The following is a 24,748-nucleotide window of genomic DNA, read 5'->3' on the forward strand; positions in this document are numbered from 1 at the left end:
AAGGGGGGTCTCTAGGGATTCTAGAAAAGGTGGCGAGGGAAATAAAGAGGGAGAGAGAGAGAAAGCGGCATCGTTTTATAAAAAGGGGAGAAGTCGTTTTTAAAGGTCGTTGTTTGCTCAGTTTATGTCACAGACCTGGAACAAGCGGTTCCCAGGCTCTGCCAGTGTGCACGTTGTTGTTTTTGCGCAGCCTTGGAGCTGAGGGGCCAGCTCCGGACTGTCTGGTGGTGTGAGGCACGGCTTTCCCTTTTTCTTCCGACCTTTGTGTAGCGCCACCGACTACTTATCTTTCTCCTTCTCAGGTTTTAGAATACATGTTAAGGATCCATATCAAAACTCAAGGTGAAGTTTTCGAAACGATAGCGAAGGAATGTTCCGACGGCCACTGACAAGAACAATAAAAAGTGGTTGCCTGCTTCGGATTCATGCATTCTAGCGCGGGGTGTCTCAGATCCTTTGTCAATACAGATGGAGGGTCTGAGAAAACACGAGACCCCCCTGACTGTAAGCTCTGAGCGTAACGCGTCTCGTATTATCACCCCTTCGTCGCAGAGTGAAACTGCCACGGCAATTGTGTTTGGCCTCTGCACATTTACGAGACGACCCACAGATACATCTGCCCAAGCCGACATCGCCCAGAGACGCGATCAGGAAAGAGGCGCTGCTTTGAAGCGTTTCTTCGGTGTCCCAGATATGACGTAGTTTTGAGTCTGCTGAATTCAGTAGGTTACGTGAACGTGCCACTCGAGCGGCGATGAAAGCACCTGTTTACAGAGGAAGCCGATGCCCGCTAGCTCGCTCTCCACATATTTTTCCTTTTGTTGGAGCAGACGAAACGTACCCGAAGAAAGTTACTTGGATGTAGAAGCGCTTTTTGTCATACGCACCATGGAAGACCTTGAAGCTATTCATTGGCCATCCCGTCGCTCATAAAACTCTCACTGAATCGCACGATGGCGCCCTTCGACGGCACGTTGATGGCTTTTCCGACAATGTGCTTGGTTACGGGTCGCCCAGCGTTGCGCCATGCAGGCCGATTCACCCTTCTATACAGCCTTGTGGTGCCATGTGTTTCTTGAAACCATTTCAGTGCGAAAGCACTACTTCACTGGGTCTAACCGGCTCACCAAGTTGGTGTGAAGCTTGACCTTGATGATGACCTTGGTAAAACATAGCGTAGCAACAGCCCATGCAGAAATAAAATAAACATTGCCGCGACTGGGTTTCGAATCCGCGGCGGTGTGAACAGATCAGCTTCGCTGGCCACTGGACGAAGGCACTACATATGCTATCGCCGCAGTCGGTCACGCCTCGTGCTAAACTGCAACACACTCTCGCGCTGTGCAGTGGACATCGTCCTCTTCATCTACTTCCATCAGCGGCGTGAACAGAACAGATGAGCTTAACCTCGATCAGAGCTCAACCTTGAGTCTAATATCGTCGCCAGACGTGACGATGACCCAGCAAAGCAAAACCATGAGCCAACGCCAGCGTCCTCGTTCCTTGAATCCGCCTTACCACCTTCACCTAGAACACGTGAAACCATTGGAAAGTAAATCAAATTAAAAAATAACTGCATGTGCCGAGACGCCGAGAACAGGCAAGGATATTAAGTGGACATTTCTTACAGCACGCTACATCTTTGCTGCTGCCACGTCGGGGACGTAACGAAAAGAGTGCATATCAGTTTCTTTAAGTGACACCCTTCCTTGTGTTGTTGCTTGTGTATGGATGAGATCAAAACATTGAACAGCACCCGTGCATTCCTGCAGGGGGGGAGTCTAGGCGTAGCACGGATTAGACCGCAACTTTTTTGAATAAATGCTGTCGTAGTTTACAATAAAAGGAAAGCAAAAACATTCCAAGTTCCCGCTGTAAGCTTCAGCTAATATTGTCAGCGGAGAGAAATAGCAGAAAAAACTAACGCTGACTGGTTGGCGCGACCTGCTTTGGCGGGCTTTCTTGTTCACGAAGGGAACATCGATTCTGTGAACAAGTAATACCTCATCTGCCTAATTTTCGCCTCCACGCAAGCTTTCCCTTGACACATTTCGGATCGGGGACCGTGACGGCAGCGCGAGAACGAGCTCTCGCTCACCGGAAACGGGCTGAGCCTTGCCTGGTCCGAAATATACTGTCATGGACAAATATTTGCAGGATGCGGATTTCCAGAAAAAAAAAATTCTCTCTTGCCTCGCTAGGCAGTCAGCTGAAATTAGTTCAAGTGGATCGAGCTTCCATGTCCTCTCATGATTCTAGGCTTTTGGTTAACTTGCTTTGGATGACAGCACAGAAATAATTTTTTTTCCCGCGACCTGGCATCCCACGAACTTTCGTCCATGACTGCAGGCTTCTTACACGTTGCTTGACTCATCAGTGCACAGCAGGAGCTGTGCATTTGCGTAGCGACATCTCCACCCGGAAGCATGTTTCAAGAGTGCTGCGGGATCGCCTGTTTAAGGTGTCAAGATAGCAAAGCTCGAGCGTTCCGCTTGCTCACGAGCGCGGCCGGCGCTCGGGTCGATGCGTGCTGCAACGACCTCACCCTTGAAACCGATCGCACGCAATGCGTCGTGCTAGCGAAGGAAAATGGAGCTAATGCAGCAATGGCAGCCTGATTGATTTCTGCATCGCTCACTGCATTGCCGGTGTTCATCACTGCTCAGTCACTCAGTTCCGGCTATCCATGTGCCACGTAATTGTGAGCGTGAAAACGTAAAATCCGACTTTGCTCATTTTCGTGCCGAAACTGCGCGCTTACTTTGTTATGTGCTCGGCAAAGTACGCCTAATAAAGTAGAATAAGCACATACGAACCCGCTTGCTTGCCCGCAAGCGCGCTGACAAACGCAGCGAGGATGCTCTTCAAATTCAAAGCCGACCCATTGGTTGCGCAGCACCTGTGTGCGTATACAGAGGAGCTGTAAACACTTGGGCACCCTGCTCCATTCCACTAAACCAGAACCGCGTTTACATTCTGCCGGCACGCACTTATTCTTCGCTAGACACAACAGGTCGCGCATGCAGCGCTCGCCTCGACGTGCGCAGCGTCTGTTTTCCCGGAGCTGGTTCGGTCGACCGAGCCAACGCGCACAAGGTGCGCAGTCGTAAATGGCGGCCCTGCCACACGGCGGTAGCCGAAGCAGTGGAAAAAGCAGCGCGCGGAGCTGAGCTAGGGTGCGTCCCCGCAGCCAGCGCAGACCGACGAGCGGGACCGGGTCCCCGCGCACGCAGCATCAGCTCCGCCCTGGAGAAACACGCGCGCATGCGAGAGAAGAAAACGCCGCGTCAGGTGTGCGCGCATACAGAGACGGGCCCAGATGGCGGGCACGCATGCGTGAACACGTCCTTCCAGAGGCAAACACACACGAGTCGCACACCCTTTTCGGCGAGCGAGGACTCGAACGGGGGCCCCGTCTCGCTGGGCCGTCCCGGAGGCCGTCGTGCGCAAACACACCGACGGCGCGCAGTGCCCGACAAACCGCGGCAACGGCGGCTTTGGCGAGCCTTGCGCGCTGCTGGGTCTCCGTCGCTGCGGGCAGGAAAACCGATTTTTGCGTCGGGGTGGCTGCGGAGCCGAGGAAGTCCAGGTATGCGGAACAGCTTCGGCGCCGGAGGACAGGCGGGGCGGAAACGGGCTGGCTGCTTCCCGGCGTGGTGGCGTTGCTCAGTACGGGCGGGCCGTCGATGCGGGCCCTACGACAAGTGTGATCTCCCGCCGTGGCCCTGCTGTCGAAAAACCCGTCTCGGCACCCTCCTGCCCTCTTTTTCCACGAGCCATGACACGAAAATGGACGTTGCGAATAGTGGCTAACGCTGCTCTGATTTAAATGGAAGCACTGATGAGGCCAGCCCTCAGCATTTTCTGATGTTACCCAGGCGGGCGCCCTGAAGTAGATGAAAAAAAGAAAATAAAAAGAAATGAGTCCTGCACTTATATCAACAGACAGAAGACGACAACGCGGGCAGTGCACGACGAAAGCAGCCATGGGATAAATGACATGTCTCCATGCAGCGCATCACTGCGCATGCCGCAAACAAGCTTGACTCACAGGGGGAGCTCCCAGATGACGGATAAACGCATGATCTAGAACGGCTTTGGGACATGCTTAAGAGACAGCGGGTTTTCCGCCACCTTTTTTTCCCATTATTCTTCGTTAAATAGTAAGGAAAGAAGACCGGCACATACGGCCCATTATAAATATATTAGAGGAGCTATTGGAGAACGTACGCTACGTCGATGCGGATTTCCCTTGCTCTATTCCGGTCTGCTTAAGGAACCTTCGCGTTGCAGCGCAACTCGCCTCGTCCCTGCTTGCTTACGGCGATTGGCTTGTCTTTATTTTCCCCCTCACTCAGGAGGTTGCTTCCCCGCCGATAGGACGAGCGTCATGAGAGTGCCAACGGCAGGGTGTCGAACCGGCATTTTTTCGGGTTCGGTTCGGGTTCGGGTTCACGCCTTTCGGATTCAGTTCCGGGTTCGGCTCCAAAGGGCCATTCCGTTCCGGTTCGAACCGGTTCGGACTGTCCCGAACCGGTTCAAACGGGTTCAAACGGGTTCAGGACAAAAAAAATTAAAACGCAGATGAGTTTCAGTCAACCCTGCTATGCGTTTTCATTTTTCTGGCACATCGATATACAAAATAAAAAATGCAAAGATTTGTTTACGAGAACATAAAACTGTGATAGTTGGTAAGAGTTCATGCTTAAGCAGCGCAGTAAACAGGACAAAAGGAAGACTGGAGGCGACACAGACGCTGACTAACAACTGGTTATTACATTCTCGGAAAAGTGTATGAAGGCGCAGGACACAGTGAACAATCCAGAAAACAGAAGAACAAAGATTAAAACTAAAAAACCGTACTGCGCATGCACATCATAGTCGAGTCATTACATCTTTTTCAACGAAATATGAAGACTATATTCCATAGTAGACAGCACTCCGCTATCTCCTGGACCTCACGCAGTTGCCAGGAAAGCCTGACTCCTTCTCTACCAAATTGATGGATGGTGAAGCAGCACGCCCATCTGCTTTCTTCCTGATCATAAAGGCCTCCACCATCTCTCTACAAATTCTATCTGAGTGAATAAACAGGAGACTTGTCTTTCTAAGTGGGGAAGCAATGAGCATTTGTTCGAACATCACTGATGGGTGAAAAAAGTAGCGGTGTCGTACAACTTGGCTTAGCATTGCAGCGAGTGCAACGATTGCTTCCCCCAGTAGATAAGACAAGTGTCGTGTTTAATAACCATTTTTGCATATGTAGGGAGTTGGTCGAGGCCTATGTGATCAGGAAGGAAGTAGATGAGTGTGTTGCTTCACCATCTATCAGTTTGGCAGACAAGGAGTGAGGCTTTCTTGGCAGTTGTGTGAGGTCCAGGAGATAGGGGAGTGCCGGCTACTACGGAAGGTAGTCTTCGAATTTCGTTGAAAAAGACGTCATGACTCGACTGTGATGTGCATGCGTAGTATGGTTTTTAAATTTCAACTTTTGTTCTTCTGTTTTTGGGGTTGTTCCCTGCGTCCAACGCCTTTATATACTTTTCCTAGAATAAAATAACCAGCTGTTAGTCAGCGCTCGTGTCATCTCCCGTCTTCCTTTTGTCGTGTTTACTGCGTGACTTAAGCATGAAAAAATTGTTTAATGCCAGGTGTTCTCACTTTACCCATTTTACTTATTGTCCGCAGCAAAGACGAATTTGCGGCAAGAGCCGTAAAATGAAATGAACTCGAAATTAATGAAAATCGGCTATGTGTACGCTGTAATCCACCTTGTGGGGTGTAAGGCGAAAAGCCGGTGGATTTTGCATCTACAAGACCCTCCTGATTGAGCAGTTCGGGAGACCCCGTCGCGCGATTAATAGGCCTCCCTTGAAGCTGGAGTCAGTTGGGACTTTCTCGTGTACAGTGTACTTACGGGGCCCCAAGACTGCCGCCGCACGCGCCCTCTACGTTCCCGCGCACCACTGAGAAACGAAACTGCCATGTATCGGTACCTACCTACAGACGGACACCTTTCCGTAGCCTCAAAACCGACTTGCCAGTCCCCCCTCCTTTACTAAATGGTAAGAAAATGTGCGAGAATCCCTCGACCGCCCATCTGCCGCCCAACGAGAGCCTCGTGGGAGCACAGGTTCTCCCTAACATCCAGAACTTACGAAACATATTTTATTTAAATCACCTATTCGACATCGCCTTTGTGACTCCCGTTATGTATCCCGAACCCCTATAGCTCAGTATCTTCAAAAACACAGCTAATCGTGGCTTCTCACTACAGTACAGTAAGAAATTACGATATTGTCTTATTATGATGACGTCAACCTCCTCTCTTCTGATAAAAATAGTATCATGAAAAACGCGCGCTTGGATGGGTTGAGAACGCTTCGTTTTTGCACGGACACGAATTGTCAACAGCCCCGACGCGGTGGCTCAGTGGTTACGGCGCTCGGCTGCTGACCCGAAAGACGTGGGTTCGATCCCAGCCGCGGCGAACGAATTTCGATGAAGGCGAAGTTCTAAAGGCTTGTGTACTGTGCGATGTCAGTGCTCGTTAAAGGGCCCCACGTGGTCGAAAATTCCGCAGCCCTTCATTACGGCGTCTCTCATAGCCTGAGTTGCTTTGGGACGTTAAAATCCAATAAACCAAAACAAACAAGCCAAATTGGCAAATGCGACTTTTCATGGGGCGCTATCAAAGGGAACCTTTGAGTTAACAAAATTTTTTGCGCCCTTGATAGAGTGATAAAAAGTGGTTAATCTGGCGTGCGCCATTTGTCCACCAACTTGTTTCAGGCATTTATTTTCAAAACTACAAACGGCCTCTTTCTGGCATCTATGCTTAATAGGCGACTAAGTGCTCGCCTGTCTTTTCTGGACATGCTCGCGAGGAAAACCGCGTCGATGGCCTACGAGGGCAATCATTGCCTACGCGTTCGCCGGCTCGGCAAGGCATCCCGAATGGAAGAAGCGCGGTGCGCGTGAGACGGGGGCATCGTCGAGAACGAAGCTACTGACCATGGTCGAAGATCAACTAACAGCAGCGATTTGATACTTTTGAAATCCTTGCTGGCCATGCCGGTCACGTGGTAAGCATAGCCTGCCCAGTCGTCTCCATCTTTTGCGCCGCTACCATATGCACGCATTGTCATACAGCGGACAGTGCAACGGATGCATTCTGCTCCACAAGCGCTGCGCTACTTCGTCGCGGCATCAGCCCAGGAACGACAGAAGAAGCTTGAAACACACGTATGCAGATTTCTGGCAACGCATCGTTGATCCATAGCCGACCAGATGTTTCCTCGGATAACTACATTCCTGCGGACCACAAAATCGCAGAAGCACCTGCTCTGACGGAGACGTTGAACACCAAGTGCGAGCTCTCCCTACTGCCAGGAATCATTTATGTGACCGACCTGCCACCAGTTGCTATGCACACCTCATCCATGATTAGTTATACCCGTCCCTAAATTTGATAGTTGGCAGCAAGGTCTCGACGACGATTAAATGACCGCCCTAGATAGCCTGGAAAGAGCAGCGACAGGCTCTGCTTTGCACAAGTAGGCACGCATAACGCAGTTTTATAATAAACGCCACTTTTAGCGGCCTTAGTATTTTTGGCTGTTGTACGAAGAATCCACTTGCTACGAACATCAGATATAACGAACGGAAGCCGCGTGACCGTCAGGTTCGTTATAAGTGGGCTCGACTGTAATTTCAATCGGTCACAAAAACCTTTTCCACGCTTCAGACATGGACCCTGCATGTTAGGATGAACCTTCGGGCCAAAGGGAAGTTTGTGCCGTGGTCAGTGCATTTCTTCCTGTGCGAGCAACGAGAGATAATTTGAGAAATAATTTGATATTTTTGTCGTAATGCTGTGTTGTTTTGGGACATACTTAAGCAGTATCTTAAAAAACCCATTGACATCATACATTTCTTTAAAACATTTATATCTGCGATGAAAAACTCCGGAACTCCATGCGAACTCTTCTTGTTGATAGGACCGCTTAGCGTGTGGAAAACACGCATGATGGATGAACACGCAGAACCGCCGCGTTCAACGAGGTTCCTGTTCAGACAACAGTGCACTTTAGCGCAGGAGGAATACGCTGCGCAAGTTCGACCTCCTGACTGGCTCCCCTTTCTTGGCGTGTGCACCGTCTGGAATTTTCATGTGCGGGCGGAGAAAGGGAGTTATGGTGGCATGAGGCCTTATGCCGAGATCGCTGTATTCGACGCTGTCAAGTAAGGCATGAGGAGGATCAGAGAGGTTCCAAATATTCCATGCAACAACCATAAAAAGAAGCCTCGAAGATAGCCGAGTAGCCTAAGGCATCTGTAAAGAGAGTTTTCTGTTGCGCCGCCATGGGTACAAATCGCACTCGGAGTCAGAGAATAGAGTATGAGTACTCTTATAGTTGTTCTTTTTACTGCGTTAATAGTATAGCTTGCTTTCCCAAAAATAACCGCACTATGTGTGTGTGTGCGGGGGGGGGGGGGGGGGGGGGGGTGCGTGCGTGCAGCCTCCATCCTTGATGCACACTCCGGTGGGCGCACATCCGGGCATTCACTGGTAAAAATGCACCTTAAAAAACTTTCACCCATCTCCCCACCCCCCATCACCCACCTGTACGCGATATAGCCGAGGCAGATTGTTGTCAAGGCTCAAAGTATCGAGTCGCCCAAGCGTTGTACGCGAAAAAAACGCCAAGAATCATAAGCCTGTCATGTCAGACACTAAGAACCGGAAGTATGACAGCAAGAAGTAGATATGAGTCGCCAGACAGAGAATTCAAGGTCGAGCACTGCGATAACAGCGGATGGAGCCGCGCGCTGGCGACTGGCAGCAATTTTTTCTCAGAAGCAGAACGATTTCAGCGAATGGGCGTAATGAAATCACTTCATCGCCGTTACATTTAATCGCAGTAGCATCTTTCTGGGCGTAATCACTATCGCATCCCAGCGAGCGCATATATTTCCTCATTGCCCTTCTGATTATCCGGTATTTAATTTTTTGCTTATTAGATCATCTCCACCATTGCCAAGAACCCGCGTTTCGTTGCTTATTTCCGTCACGTGCAAACAAGAATGTTCTAAAAAAAAAGAAGCTGCACCAATTTATACACCCTTCCTTTGGTAATACTAGTAGTAATATCGCGGGTTTAAAGTGTCCAGTAGACATTGAGGCTATAGGATATACGGTGTAGTGGAGGGCTCCAGATTAACGGAGATCAGCTGAGGATTTGCGGCATGCGACAGAGCACACTGGTTTTTGTATTTTTGAAATCAGCAGCAGAGCTCCGCAGCCATTGAGCCATTTTTTTCTTTGTTGCCCTACATCATGAGGGGTTTTATTTAGAACCTGCTGTCTGAGACAATGAGCGCCTACAAAAGTAAATGTTGCGCTAAATCTATGCGCTAGATCATCTCATTTTGTCCGGAAACAAGAAGTATGCCGAAATGCAAAAAAAAAAGTGGGGCTGAACCGGGTCCCGAACCGGTTCGGAGCGGTTCCTTTGAATCGTTCCGGTTCGGGTTCAGTTCCAAGATGGCGAAAAAATTATGGGTTCGGTTCGGTTCCGGTTCCGGGCGAAAATTCGGGTTCGGTTCCGGTTTCGGGTTCGGGTTCGGTTCCGGTTCGACACCCTGGCCCCAACGGACCAAAAATAAACAGATAAAGTCTCACATCGCTTTCTATCATATTGGATGATCTTCTTGCCCTCGTGCATTCAGGCTGAGTGGATGCGCACGTTTTCTCCATCAGGAGTCTCCCCTAAGCGTTCTCCGAAGCACCCGCGGAAGTGACGACACACGCCGCTAGCCTTTGTTCCTCGGTGGTCGCGTTGCGAGCTCAGTGCCTGCCAGCCAATGTGTGCGCCTCGGGCTTGTCGCAGCCATCGACGGCGGAGTTCGCTGCTTTTGTTTCTGTCACGAAAGGCGCCGACGCGGTCTGAAAGGGAATACTGGCGTCGCGTAACCTATAGCTCGTATGTGTTTATTATTGTTTTTTGCCTTCTGTGACTCTCCGGAACTGTACTGCCCTACTGCTTGCCTCACCGGACCAGACAGGGCGGAAGCCGTGCGCTCGTTACGACTGAGCCGGCCGGGAGCAACGCGAAACAAAGCTGGATTCCACACATCGACTCACACAGAGCCAGGCCGTAAAAATTGGGGGATTCGGAGCTGGGCACTCATTCAGAGTGAAGAAATTGTGCTCGTGCCAAACTGCGCACTCCCTCTCAGGAATTGCCTGCGCTTCCTCTCAGGTAGAGAGAACGTACTTCATTCTAATAAGGGAGCAATCACGCGTTAGCATCCGCCCAAGCGCAGCCATACGATTACTAAGAACTAAGGAAACCACGGACTGGGGAGAAATTTTCGACTGCGAAGCTTCTGAGAAAGCTGTATAGCTTTCCTTTGTAGCCGTATGTCTGCGCTTGGATAGATGCTGATGAGTAATTACACTCTTATTACAAATTGACTACATCACGGAGGAGTCCCCTAAAACAAATTGAACGTACTCCATTGTGGGAGCAAGTGAGGCAAAATAAAATACTCTAATTCGGGCGTATATATAAACCGCCGTTTAAACCGCTGAAAAAGAAATAGGGCCCGATTTCCGCGTGGGATACCGATGCGGTTTTATTTTCTACATTTTAAGGCTGCAAAAAGAACTTTATGAATTCTAGAAAACAAGCCTAAAGGTCAAAAGGTGTAGCAAACAGGTATATTTCCAAAAACTTTGAATATTTGGGGTAAAATTTGTCCACGCGGCATCCTGAACTGTGCGGCGAGAGAACTTGGCACTCTTTCTCATACCGCATGCACATCAGAGTTAGAGCTTGCGCGACTTGGTGCAATGAGAAGGAAATCCAGGTGAGTGCAGTGTGCCGCTGTTTACGTAATATTTGGAGCTCGTGCTTTTCAAAGCGTAGTCGCACATTTTCGCAGTCGAAAAAAAGGTCATTGTTGTTCCACTTACAGTCACTTCGCCTCATTCGCAATTCAATTACGAATCATTAAAAAATCTTTCTGAAGTTTCTGGGGCGGTTCAGTGAAGGAAACGAGGGGGAGGGGGGTATATGTAGCGCATCCGTTGTTTGTCCATCGTTTTCCCTTTCTCAGAGTCGCTTCATTGACAGAGACGCATAAGCGTGTGTTTTTAAAGGAATACTGTATAATTATGAGCAGAGGAGTTAAGCTTTCTATAGTTATAAGCTTACCAGGGCGCATGCCTTCTCTTAACACTGCTCATTGAGTGTGCTTTGCCACAGCGTGTCCCTCCCCACCTATACCACTTAGGTTTTTGTTCACTCAGCAGACTCGGCGATTGATGCGAGAATACTTCGAGCTTCCATTGCGAAGAAGAAATGCCTGCAACATGGATAGATGAGTTCGATTATGAAGCCCTGTGCGTGCGACGAGGCAGTGTGGAGGATCTTTTTTCTCGTTTCCGAACTAATTAAGAGTGAACGAGTCGGCCAATTAACTCCGCAGTATTTCGCGACGTAGTAAAACTCAGCTGGAAAGAGTGACGTGGCCTGCTTTCTTGGGCCGTATACTCCTTGCAGCTTTTATTGCGCAGAAATACTGCGTGTTGGCTTAAGCAAACAAGTATTTTGACTTACGATTGCATCCCCGTTTTGCTCGGAAATGTCGGTCAGGAAGGTAAACATGCTTTAATGGGCCTCAAACGTGTCACGATGTAGTTAAATGAACAAAAAGGAAACATAGAACGCAGTCTCTGCGGTTTACGCTGTAGGTCCGCAGTGCCGACTGCGCCCGTGACGACCATCTATGGTACAAAGTCAGGAATCAGAATGATATAAAATACAGATGGAAGGAAAGGCGACACCATGGTGCGGTCCGGGCGCCCTCTCGCTTTCATTCTTTTTGGTCTTCCTTCTGAGAAGACTTATAAAAGGGATAAAAGGGGCGGGTTGTGAGACGATGGTTCCCTCACATTACCCTGAGCATCTGCGAATGAATTCTTGCTGTAAGCGTCGAGGATACTGCCATACGAGCGCGAGAGAGGCGTTTGTCTTCAAGCTGGATCAGTCAGCTACGTTTTTCAAAGAGCCGGACACCTGCGGCGCTTGCTAAATGTACTGAAGGCAAGGGTGAAGAGAAGAAAGAAAAAAAAACTGGGGGGCAAATAAAAGAGCTGGCGGGTGAGCGGAAGGAAGTGGCGGAGGAGGTTGCTGCAGAACCTGCGAATTCCCGGGGCACGCGGACGCAAAGGGCGGAATCGCAGCCGAACACAGCCCGCGCGCACTCGTCTCTGAGCCAGCCCCAGGGGACCGGTCAGGGGAGGTCACGGCGGCGTCGGCGCGCGGCTCAAGGAAGCGCAGAACAGGCGCCGGGAACGCCACGCAGCAAAAGCCTAGTTCCGACCCAAATACCCGGCGTGCTTGTTTCCTCCGCTACACTTTCGGGCAATGCATCGCGCGCCCTCGCGCCTTGCTCTTTCCTCTCACGTGCGGAGAACTTGATCCCGGCGGACAGCGCCGGCGTCGTGCGGGCGGCCTCTTTCAATTTGTTCCGATGCATGATTAACTTATCACGCCGCTACTGTACCACAGCGCGAGCGGTGGTTTCCGAGCGCTCGCTCACACCGCAGAATGCACGGCCCGGGACCGCGGTACATGCTCGTGAAAGAAATTGCCGCACTGCGCGGCGCCACGCCGAAATCTAATTACCGCTGAGCGTGTGGCATTGCGAAGCATCACCGGAGACCTACGGCGCGAAATGCGGGAGACGTTGCCTCGACGCCGTGGCGCAACGCAGCCAGCGCCGTGGATGCGTAACCGACAGAGGTAACACGAGCGGGCCTTTTACGTGAACCGCTGAATCGCTTCGGCCCAGCGCTTGGTGAGGTTGCCATTGCGGTGTCGAGTTTGTCAATAGATCGTGAGGTTGCAGCTACGAGCTAGTGTTTTTTTTTTTCCTTACGCGCTGAGGGCCTAGACGTGACGAGAGCTGAGGCAAGTAACGCCAGGAGGACAGGGTCACTCTTTAATTCGGGCCGGAGATGTTCTGCCGGCGTAACGCTTACATTGCAAGTGCAAAATGACAAAATGCACTGTGATATGCGCTCGTTTGAACGCACGCCAACGCACACACGCACGGCTATTAGCAGAGTAAAGAATAACCCTATGTCCAGGAGAGGACAGACGTGTGAATGCGTGTGCGCAGGGCTGGAGAAGGACGCAGTTGACCTTCTCCACCGATGGGACTATACCGGAAGGCGCTTAACACGCGAATAAATGGTTTGGAGAGCCGTCCGTGTGAAATGTGTGGTCCCATTAGGTTCTTGCGGATATTAAAGAAAGCAAACCTATGAATGACAGTTTGCAGCTGCGATAAAAACGATAAAGAAACCGATCGTGGAGGCACGCGACCGATCATTCACTCTGTTGCAAAGCGCCACCTACGGACCATGCGCAATACAGTTCAGAAAAGTGCAGCTTGGGGGTGGATTGCTTCCTCGCGTGCTTCTCGAGTGAACCTTTTTAGTGCCCACTAGTCGACGCTATTCACAGACGCACAAAAGAAAATGCGTTATATAACGACGGGGACGCGTGCCTTTAATTTCATCCTGACGCGTTCACCGGTGACGGCTGCGCTCGATACATTTTCTAGCGCCTCGGCGTTACACAAGAGCCGCCGTTAATCGAATTCGCTTCACCTCCACGTGTGAGGAGTTACAGACGGCACCCGGCTAGATCTGGCCCGCCCGAGGCTAAGCCGTCCGTCTTCCGCGCGCGTCAGCACGCATCATCGCCTCGTACGCAAGCGAGCGCGTCCCGCTGGAGAGGAGCGCTTCCAAGAAGGGAGGATGCTCGCGAGTGCACATATATATACAGTGGACATAAACGGCAGCGCAGAATGCGGTCAAGGTCCTCGAGACCCGTCCTCCTCCGCCTCACGGGAGCGGACGTCTCCTCTGCGGAGCTAACCTTGATCACAACGGCCCTCGGACGGTGATTCCCTTTGGCTCTCCACGTGCCCGCGTGTGTGTGTGCGTGCGTGCGCTGCACGTACCATCTCTTTCCTTCTTCTCTAGTCAGTTCCTGGGCCGCGTTGCGCGGCTTTTACGAATTCGCTTCCTGTTTCCTCGTTTTTCTGCCCGAGGCGCTCCTACGGAACCTGTTGCGCGCACTTTTGTAGATTAACGGCGGCGCAGGCAGCCCCGGCGCGTTTGTGTAACGCCATTCGCACGGAACCGGCGGCGGCAGTGGTGGGAGAGCCCTGTTGATGTCGCTGTCATGCCCACTCTGGCGTGTACGTGAAGGGCCCCCGCTTCGTCTAGACGCCGAGCGGCCGCGCGCTCTTCTGTCCCTCGCGAGCCACTCAGGCTGAGCTGCCCAGTGGGTCGTGCACGTAAGCCCTTCTCTTCAGCCGCTCCGGCCGCAGCGCCGTTGTACAGCGAGTAACTGCGACAATCGAGGAGGCCTTATTTAGGCGCGATAGCAAAGAAATAAAGCCAAAAAGCGCGCCGCTGCCTGTGCCAACGAAGCGTAACAGGCGCGACGGTACTCTAAGGTGGACCCTGCGGCTTGCATACGGAAGCGCATCCTTTTGAAGCCGCTTATTGCATCCCATTGATGTTGAGTGACGTATTCTGTGGATTCGCTGCCGGCGAGGATAAAGCGCGAGTTCCGACTTATCGCCTCGACTAACAACCAAGAACGCGTCATGAAGAAAGCGGCTCTTTCTTTTTCCTCTCTTTTTCTCTCGGGAACCTCTTCTCCTCTCAACTCCCAACATGCGCCGCCAGGATAACTGGTCTCTCGCAACTTGACAGCTTTGACTTCTCCGCTCGGTAATATGGCTCGATTATAGAAAGAGCGCATTCTTCCGCTTATATGGTCTGTTACCTGCGGGCCATTGCCGTGCGTGCGCAAAATCCTTAGAGCACAGCTTAACTATGTAGCGGCTGAGTCGCAGCTTGGTAAATAATTCCGCTAATTTACAAGCAGTGGAACTTAACGAATGCAACCATTGCGCCACTAATGCACCTCTAGTAGTGTCTTAGTTCGTCGCTTATCGGTCTTAAGATGAGGTTAAAATCAATGTTTGTACATTTTACAGGCTAAGTAATATCCCAGGCCGTGGTAGACAAAAAGAAAATTTTGTTACCGGCAGAAAACAAGACTGGTAGCGATTAAGTGGCTACAGGAAAGTGATGACGAGAAAACGTGGATATGTTGGCTGGCATCAATGTGGTCGCTGTCAGTGCCGCGTGAATATGGAAAGGAAGAGAAGTAGTGAAAGGTAGAGGAGAAGAAATGATTAGACGCACGTCACAGCGCAGATTCAGGTCAGATACCCAGCAACCCTTTCGGTGCAATGCCTGGGCAGCGGAGAAATTATGCTCATAACGAAAAATATAGGAAAAGCGTACGCGTACTTTGAAAAGCGAATGCAAATTACTTGTTTTTGTATTTAGATAGTAACCATCGCCATTTAAGTGCACGGAAATATGCATGCAGAGCTTGGGGTTTTCTGCATCTGTGCTGGCGTTGACACGTCCTCCGGGTCGCAAGGCTCAACATGAATTTAGCCTGTGTACTCTGTATTAAGGCGAAAGCCTTTAATAGCTCATACTGTCGTGACCAAGACGTGCTAGCAAATTTGTCCGCGTTGCAGATTGGTCGAAATGGTCGCGATGTCACTGCGCGCGAATTTTGACGGGTGTCCACCGAAATATGTGAGACAGTTACTGCGCAATTTCCTTTCCTCAAATACAATTTTCGACTGGTGTCCACCGAGATATGTGAGACAATTACTGCGCAATTTCCTTTCCTCAAATATAATTTTCGACTGGTGTCCACCGAGATATGCGAGACAGTTACTGCGTAATTTCCTTTCCTCAAATACAATTTTCATTTTCTTCATTACGGCCCCTGTTTCTCTTTCCTCTTTCACTCCCACTTTCTCCCTTCCTGTACGGTGCGGTTCAGGTGTCCACCGAGATGACAGAGAATTACAGCGCCATTTCCTTTCCTCAAAAAAGCGTTGCGTTCAAGGGGCAACGCATCGCGCCGAACGGGTGATGGCGTTCCGTGGACTCCCTGGCAGCGCTACAACACGCTGTCGCGTTCCACTCCTAGAGGCAAAGATTAAGCGTAATTAATTGGCAGTTAATTGATGCACCAACAGAATGTGAAGTGAACAATCGCGTAGCAGAATGCAGCACTCAGGCTTTCGCCTTTCACCTCTTTAGCCGCTAAAGTTCCTCGCAATTTTTTTTTTTTTTTTTTTTCCGTAAGCAACGCTGGCTGCTTACGATCGGGTAGAATTTCACGTGGTTGCCGGCACGTAAAACCGTCATCCTTATTGATTTCCGGATTTCTGGGAAACGGTCGTGCAACATCACTGGGTTTATTCCAATTTCGCGTTCTTTATTTGTCAGCTGCCGTGCCGATCGCGGTGTTTCACTTTCCATCGTGTATACACTCTAATGACGGCGCACGGTGGATGGCTGGTTAGACGCTCGCCGATGCACATCGTTCGCATCTAATGCCTCCGCATGCTGTCTCACTCGCCCCGCATCGCTTGCCATTGAGATCAGCCGCCTGGCGCGCACGCAGCCCGAGAGGGAGGGAGGGGTCCGGCTGGCTGGGCTGAGTAGCTGCGACGCTCTGATAGGCAGCCGCCCGCGCGTCCGACGCGATCGCTGCGTGCGCGGCGGGCAGCCCCACGCAGCCGCCCGCGCAGCACGCACGGCGAAAGTAAGGCGCTTGCTTTCTTGTCGTGCACCCCTTATTCACCATTCGAACACGCCGCGCAGGTTGCGGAAGGGACGCCTTCTGAGCGAGCTCCGCCGGTCCTGCACGATGGCGGCGTGCGCTGCCTCCGCCTCTGAAGACCCGTCTTGCACTCGGCTCGGCAGAGCCGGGGAATGTAAGATGCGGAGCACTGAAACTTCGATGTTTACACGAAGCACACAAGTTTAGGCAGTAAACGCAGTAAATTATTTCCGCAGAAACGCAAACAATGCTGATGAATCAGATGCAATGCTCCAGGTGAGATAAAGAAATGCATGAAATCCACTGCGTAATTACATGTCACATTTCAACCTAACGTATAAAGTTGGCGCCAAGCTATCTACGAGGGGGTACCCAAAAGAAACCGGACTAAATTTTTTGTCGGCAAAGCTTCTGTGGTACCGCGTTTTGCCACTAGCAGCGCATAGAACGAACATTCCAGTGTCAGTAAACCGAGTGCCGTCGTTGAAGAAGGTCAGACTAGTTTAGGCAGAGTTTTCGAGTGAGGACTGTTTTGTGTGAATGTCGTTTTAGCAATGGCTGATTTTCGTGGACAGCGTGCGCCGGTGAAATTCTGATTTTTGCTCGGAAAAAGTTGAATGGAAACTCTTGAAATATTAAGAAAGACGTACAAGGACGATGCCATGGGGACAACTCAAGTGTTCCTGAATGAATCCTGAATCAAAGCAACAATCATGCCAATGGAAAACTTCAAATTCACCTCGCCTCAAGAAAGCTCGTAAGGTGAAACCAAACCTCAAAACAATGCTGATTTGTTTTTTCTACGTGAGAGGAGTCGTCCATTGAGAATTTGTTCCGCAGGGTCAGACAGTTAGCCAGGCTTTCCACTTGGATGTTTTGAAAAGATTGGGCAACAGTGTGCGGTGGAAGCGGCCAGATTTGTGGCGGTCGGGTGACTGGTTTTTCCATCATGGCAATGCCCCTGCTCACACAGCCCTGTCTCTACGACAATTTTCGACCAAAAATGGCATGACCCCTATTCGAAAACCCTCATACTCTCCCGACCTTGCCCCGTGCTACTTTCTTTGTTTCCTAGAATGAAAAAATAGGTGAATGGAAAGCGTTTCGCTGATGTTGTTGAGGTGAAGAAAAAAACGACGGAGGCACTGTCAAGCATCACAAAAGATGAATTTAAACAATGTTTTGAAAAATGGAATGAAAGATTCGACAAGCGTATTATTGCAAGTGGAGAATACTTTGAAGGAGATTGAAGGTCTGTGCTTAAAATGTGAACAAATAAGTTCAAACAAAAATAAGTCCGGTTTCTTTTGGGTACCCCCTCGTATATTGCTCATACATCTTCAATAATTATCGTCAAAACACGTAACAATATCAAATCCGCAGCATATAAGTACACACGAACCAGATCGTTCGAAGAAAAAGCTTTATGTAGTTGAATCTTGCGCAGACACAGCCACACCAAGGTAGCATTACGTATCAGCAGCTTTCACTGTCAGTCAAGTAATTTGTGACTCCTTGAAATCGCGTGTTCCCGCGGTCGTAGTAACAATCGTTTATTCTTCTCCCTATGCTGTCCTTTCCAAGCAAGTTTACTGTACACCGCCGCGTCCGTAAGTGGACTGAAATCTCGCCCGCGGTTTTGTTAAAACGCGGCTCATTGGGCTTTCATTTCGATATCTCGGCAATCTTTACTGCCCGCACTCGTATGCGTGCCCACGAGATGTCGAGGCCGCAGCGTGTTGCTGGCCCCACTCAAGCTGCGTTCCCACTGCATTTTCGCGGCTTCCTTCAACTCGTGCCTCTGAATTATGAGCAGCGCGTGTGTCCTTACTCCATTTCCAATGCATCTCACTCCAAACGGGAATTGTTCAAGGCGTTCCTCGCGGGCTATCTCCTCGGGCCGGGTGGTGTGCGCGGCGCGCAACGCTTCACTGCGATTCGCGCTCTTAGCAGACTTTGCTGCCGTGAGAAAGAAAGACAAAGAAGTCCTCCCAGGCGCGTTTTCTCGCTCGAAGCTGAAAACGCCGACGAACGTGCAGCGGTTGTCAAGTGGACAAGCGCCCTCTTCGAGAGACGGCGGGCTTCCGTTTCCCCTCGGCTCAGCCGTGCGTGCGGTTTTGCGTATAATGCAGTCTTGTAGCTGCACGGGCGTGTTTCCTTCTGCCCCCAGTTTCCGAGGCGACTCGTTTCTTTCGATATTTTTTCTTCACCATCATCTGTCTATCGAGGCTCTTTGGCTCTACGGGCCGAACTTTTGCTGCTTCTTAATCTTCGTTCTTCTGGCCGCACGTTGCGGGTAGCCGTGGGCTTCGCCTCACATGCAGCGACCGCATAACTCGGTTTGGGAGCCTGTAATTGCATTCGCGAGGTATAATTCAATATTTCGTTCTCAGTTGACCTGGTACACACACACAGGCACACAGGCACAGTTACACAGGCAGAGCAGTGCTATGGGTCTAAAGATTAATATGCAGAAAACCATAGTAATGTTCAACAGTCTTGGAAGGGAACAGCAGTTCCCAATTGGTAGCGAGGGGCTGGAATTGGTAAGGGAACACGTCTGTATAGGGCAGGTAGTGACCGCTGATCCGGATCACGAGAGTGAAAAAATTCAGGGGGCACTTTGGCTCTCTAAAGTGCTGCAAGGCGAAAGCGTTTCCTGGCGCATTGTTTGTTTTTAATTACTTCTTATTTTTCATATTTTGTTTGTTTTTATTTTTTATTTTTGCTCCTTTTCTTATCTTTATTGTTTTTTTTTTCATATCTTATTTTTATTTTGTTTTCATTTTTGTTTATTTTCTTATTTTTATTTTTCATTTTCTTGACTTTGTTCCTTTTATTTTATTTATAAAACCCATGCATTCACTAGATGCGCCTTTATTCATGCTCGAACCTTGATCCTTCGTGGCGGAGTGGTAGTGTCTGCGCTTCAAATGCCAAAGGCCCTGGTTCGATTCCCACCCTCGGCGCAGTTTCTTTTTAAGCAGTGACGCCAAAAGGCGGACAAATCTGTCGACACGGCTGCCGACGCGTCTGCTAACGACAGTATGAGGCATTAAAGGCTTTCGCCTTGATAACTAGGAGAATAAGAATGGGGTGGTGCGCATATGGCAGGTTCTATCAGATCGTGAGTGGCAGTTTACCAATAGCCATCAAGAGAAAAGTATGTCTTACCGATACTCACCTATGGGGTAGAAGCGCGGAGGCTAACGAAAAGGGTTCAACTTGAATTAAGTACTGCACAGCGAGCTAAGGAAGGAAACATGATAGGTGCAACGTTAAGAAACAGGAAGAGGGCAGAGTGGGTCAGGGATGAAACACGGGTCAGTGACATGTAGTCGAAATCAAGAGGAAGAAATGGGCTTGGGCAGGGCATGTAATGCGAAGGCAAGATAACCGATGGTCGTTAAGAGTAACGGAATAGATTACAAGAGAAGGCAAGCGTAGCAGGGGCCGGCAGAAAGTTGGGTGGGCGGATGAGGCTGCGGGGATAGGGTGGCCGCACCTGACACAGGACAGGATTAATTACTGAGATATGGGAGAGAGGCCGTTGTCCTAGAGTGGGCATAGTCAGACTGATGATGATGAGATATGGTATCACTGCTGCGCGCTATAGTTTTAACTGGCTTCGTATAGTGTGTGGATGCTTACACTGCATTTCATCCTCTCTCTCGCTCTTTTTTTATTTGCTACTGCTATAGCACCCCTGATATCCGAAGATTTTCTTATTCAGATCGCAGCGAAATATGGACTTCTAAAATGCGCTTTGCATTTTGAGCACATCATACGGCGTACATTAATTGTTCCCTGCTGATATTAAGTCTGCGTCGACGCGTGTCATAAGCTTGGGCCATCAGTACAGGTGTATGTGCTTTACCTAACTTGAGCATATCACACGCTCAGCTCATACAGGGCAGGCTTTCCTTGTAAAAAGCCTACATTAAATGAATCTTCAAGCCCTGTTTCTGTACCTGCACATCACCCATCTTTGAACTGAGTGTGCTGGAAAAACCTCATTTACCCGTGTCACGTAGCTTCACGAAGCAGTTGTTTTTGCCCACTTATAATGGTCACTGTGTAGCACCTGAAAAACGCTTCCACACAGAAAATTGAAATTACTAGCATTTTTTGAAGCGAAAGCTTCACTACGGGACCTCGTGCTTCGATCTACGGGTGCCCAGTTTCCACCTTCAAATGACCTTGAGCTTCGAAAGCAAAGGAAAGGTGCATAACTGGCCCCCTGGGACAGTGGGCACCCCAGTCGCGCTTTGAGGTACGAAACCGATGGAGCGGGAGCTTGGAAAGCAGAGTAAAGGCGCATAACTGCACTCTTGGAACAGTGAACACCTCAGTCGTGCTTTAAGCTACGTGGCGGCAGTGACAGATCTGCGCTGTATGCGTTGGCATTGGCAACGTTGGGGCAGAAACGCGGCACTGAAGCCATAGGCCGTCGACGCTCGTTGTGTTCATTGGCGCTGGCAACGTTTTACACTCCGATGATTTTAAGGAAACGAAGTGCGCATAACTGGCTCCCTGGGTCAGTGGACGCCTGAATCGTGCTAATAGGTACGTGGGGTGATTAGAGAGAGATGTCGGCATCATGCGTTAGCGCTGACAACGTTGTGGCAGACACGCGGCACTGCTGCAGTAGGGCGAAGCGTAAATTGGGTGAGCAAACTCTCGCGATCAACCATTAACTGCCGGTGGCAGGGTGGGTGCGCTGCCTGTCCAGTGTCCGGAACGCACTCAGCGTTACAGACGCCAAGCCGCTTATAGTTGCCCGACACACCATAGCTTTCGCTCTCTAACCAGGTTCAGCAGTTGAGCCACAGCTAATTTTTATGTTTCTTTTTCTGCTGATCTCGTTTACGTCACACCCAACAATTCTGGACAAAAGCATCTTTCAACGGGGAAGAGTTTACGGACGCAATTTTTTCACATATTGTAAGAATTCACTATAGCAATCAATATTTCCGTAGATCTCACATCGGCGGGCTTGGACAATTTGCTATGAACCACCATGCTATTAACGTGTTTGCTATCGTCAAAAACTTTCTCCGTTGGTTTTCTATGACAGTCTATCTACTAGATGCGAGCGTTGGAAAAAATTTAATAGACGTATTTTGCTAAGCATAGGAAGAATGGACAATTGCTTTCAATATTTCCATAACACTACCTTACAATATACAAATATTCAGATTTTTTGTACAAGAAAGCTGGGCATGTTTGCTATGAGCGCAGACAAGCGCTTGTCTGCGTCGTTTCCTTTCCGTCCCCCGTGTTCCTTGTGCGCTATCGTTTCATCATGAACGCTATCCAACTTGCCCAACTTTCGGCTTTGCGATAGACGCGTGCATTCGGTCGCAGTTTTCGATGCGCGCGCTTAGTTTACCTGCCATTTCGGGTCAATACTAACGAGTACGCTGTTTCAAATTGTCCATCAAGGCAGGGACGGATTTCTTGGCCGCGCTTAGAAGAGACGGTTGGGGGTGGCTGTCCTGTTCGTACCTTGTATTTCTTGACCTCTCTTTTCCGAAAAAGAAACTGAAAACCAAAGCTTTTTTGCTTCTGAGGGGGAGGGGGGGGGGGGGGGGGGGCTAGTAGCGCTATCCCGCGCAACAGGCACCTGCGAGCATGGTACCCAGCTGCTGTTTTCCCATTAAGGACACAAATGGGATAGCTGCGTGTGCGGCACGTGTCGATGAAGCATTTTAGTGCGCGATATTTCCTTTATATGACACTTTTTCTCCGCTTTCTGGCCTATGGTACTTTCTCCGCTTTCTGGCCTGACCCGTAATCGCCGTATACGCCGCCGCGGTGGCTCATTGGTTATGGTACTCGGCTGCTGAATCGAAAGATGTGGGCTCGATCCCGGCCGCGGCCGCGGCGGTCACATTTCGATGGAGGCGAAATTCTAGAGGCCCGCGTACCGTGCGATGTCAGTGCACGTTAAAGAACCCCAGGTGGTGGAAATTATCCGGAGCCCTGCACTGCGGCGTCCCTCATAGCCTGAGTCACTTTGGGGCGTTAAACTCCACAAGACAAGAAAACGTGACCGCCATGCGGGCAGGACCGGGCAGTCTAGGAAATGTCATATGGGGTCACGTGACTCTACGGAACTTGGGAGTGGTCGCTCTCGCTCGTGGGAGCTGCAGTACTCCATTCGAAACCTCCGGAATATTTATTCTCTCTAACCACATCGATTTGAATGCTTCTCTTGAATTTTTTTTTTTTTTTACATTTCAAGAGCTTAAAGAAGTGAGCATTTGTGCCTGTCGAAATAGTGAATGTATGTACAGCCTTTGTCAAAAGTAAAGAGTCACATAGTGGGGCTTTTGTGGCATCAATAGAACCCTTAAGTTTCGGAGGGATGAGGATGTGAATTCCTCTCGCCGTCAAGAAATTTTGAATGCTGGTGACGCGCAACGAACCGCACAGCGTGGGCCAGAAGCAAATCCCTTGGGCAGTGCACGTACTTTTGACAAAGGCTGCATGTGTGTTCAATCCTTGCTTAGTACAACGTATATATATCCTAACATCAGCATGGACTATGCTGTATTCAGTGAGATAAGCTCTGATGGTGTGAAAGCTGTTATGTACATCGGCATTTTTATGCTCGTTCTGAACAATTAAAATATCTTTCATGTCAGAAATGAGGAGAAAGCGGAATTGAAATTGTATGACGAGCTGTGCTGCCCGTGCAGGGCAATTTTTGCTTATTTTCGTTGTTTTGTTTTGGGGAGCAGGCAGGGAGTGCGACAATGCAGAGCCTCGTATCGACGCACACCTGTTTGTTGCTGGGCGACGAAGAGACGGTATACAGAGTTTCACGCCCAGCATAAACCTCACTGTGGCAGCCAGTTCTCTGCCTTCGGCAGAGGCGACGTTTCGCGGCAGCGCGCAGTCCTTCCAGGAGAGTGAAAGGTTACGCGCAACGTCCGCGAGACCAGAGGCAGCGAAAGTAAATCAGGGCAAACGAAGCACGCATGCCCGTCAGAGGGAGCACGTAATTGACGCAATAATGAATACCGGCGATGGGGCATTGATCTCGCGTGTGGAGTGCTCATTCGGCGTGGGCCGCGACGTCTCTGTCGGGCGATGCTTGCTTGTGCGTGTGTACAGAGTGTGTGTGCGCGTCTGTGTGCGCAGCTGTTCGGCATGATCTGCCTGGGCTGCGCCTCCCCGGCGCTGATCGGCTACGCCCGGTTCTTCCTGTTCGTGGCGGCGCTCTGCTACGTCGTCACGGTCCTGCTGTGCATCATCTACGTGCTGGGCGTCAACACGGCCCTGTCGGCGCTGCCCTGGCTGCTGGGCGTGAGTACTTGCCTGCTCGCCGGGCCTCTGGAAATGGCGGCGTCGAGCGCATCGCCGCGCTCAGTCGCAAGTTTCACGGAATGCGACCACCGTGGCTGCTCGGCAGTGTGACACGACTAAAGACTACCCGCGAAACGCTCTCTGCAATCGCAGGGATGGGGCGTTATAGCAGCGAGTCCTGTAGCGAAGCCGTATGGAAAACGTTATGTGCAGGCCTCTTCATCCCGGGCGTTTTGTGGCAGGGTCAGCTTAGGCATGATTCAGCTGAAGTTTTTTTTTTTTTCTTATTTGCGTTGTACAGGACCTGTGCAAACTATAGGCGCCTGCGACGAATTCACTTTTTGTTTGCTTCGATTTGTGTCTGTGCTATTGCGAAACCTGAACGAGCTTGTGCTGACAAATTGCAGTTAACGATGTGGTACCGTGTAGTTATGGATGGATATCGTACCGTACGGGAAGGTGAAAAATATGCTCTATAGTAACGTGCAAGGACCGGCGCCTTGGCGCGTTAAACAGTTATCCCGTCAAAAATGAGCACACCAGCCAGAGCAACGTCTGCCTCCTACAGGAACGGTCAGGTCATGGGGCAGGTTTGTTAAGATATACACTCTCACTTCGCATCGCCCTTTCGTGCGCGCGGTGACTCACAGCCTTCGCACCCGTGCGTATCGTCCTCGCTT

At 50.2% G+C, this 24,748-nt stretch overlaps 1 protein-coding gene across 2 annotated transcripts in view; it reads left to right on the forward strand.

The window, feature by feature from the left end:
• LOC149352539 (MARVEL domain-containing protein 1-like) overlaps positions 1–24,748 on the forward strand; it is a 79,543-nt gene that overhangs the window by 48,795 nt on the left and 6,000 nt on the right. For both annotated transcript variants that reach the window (XM_089581718.1, XM_089581717.1), the window contains exon 3: positions 23,904–24,068. In XM_089581718.1, coding sequence (XP_089437844.1) covers positions 23,904–24,068 — 165 coding nt within the window. The remainder of the gene's footprint in view (positions 1–23,903; positions 24,069–24,748) is intronic.

This window comes from Amblyomma mixtum, chromosome 3 (assembly GCF_055824585.1).
Source record: "Amblyomma mixtum isolate Tamu chromosome 3, ASM5582458v1, whole genome shotgun sequence".
Taxonomy (NCBI): domain Eukaryota; kingdom Metazoa; phylum Arthropoda; class Arachnida; order Ixodida; family Ixodidae; genus Amblyomma; species Amblyomma mixtum.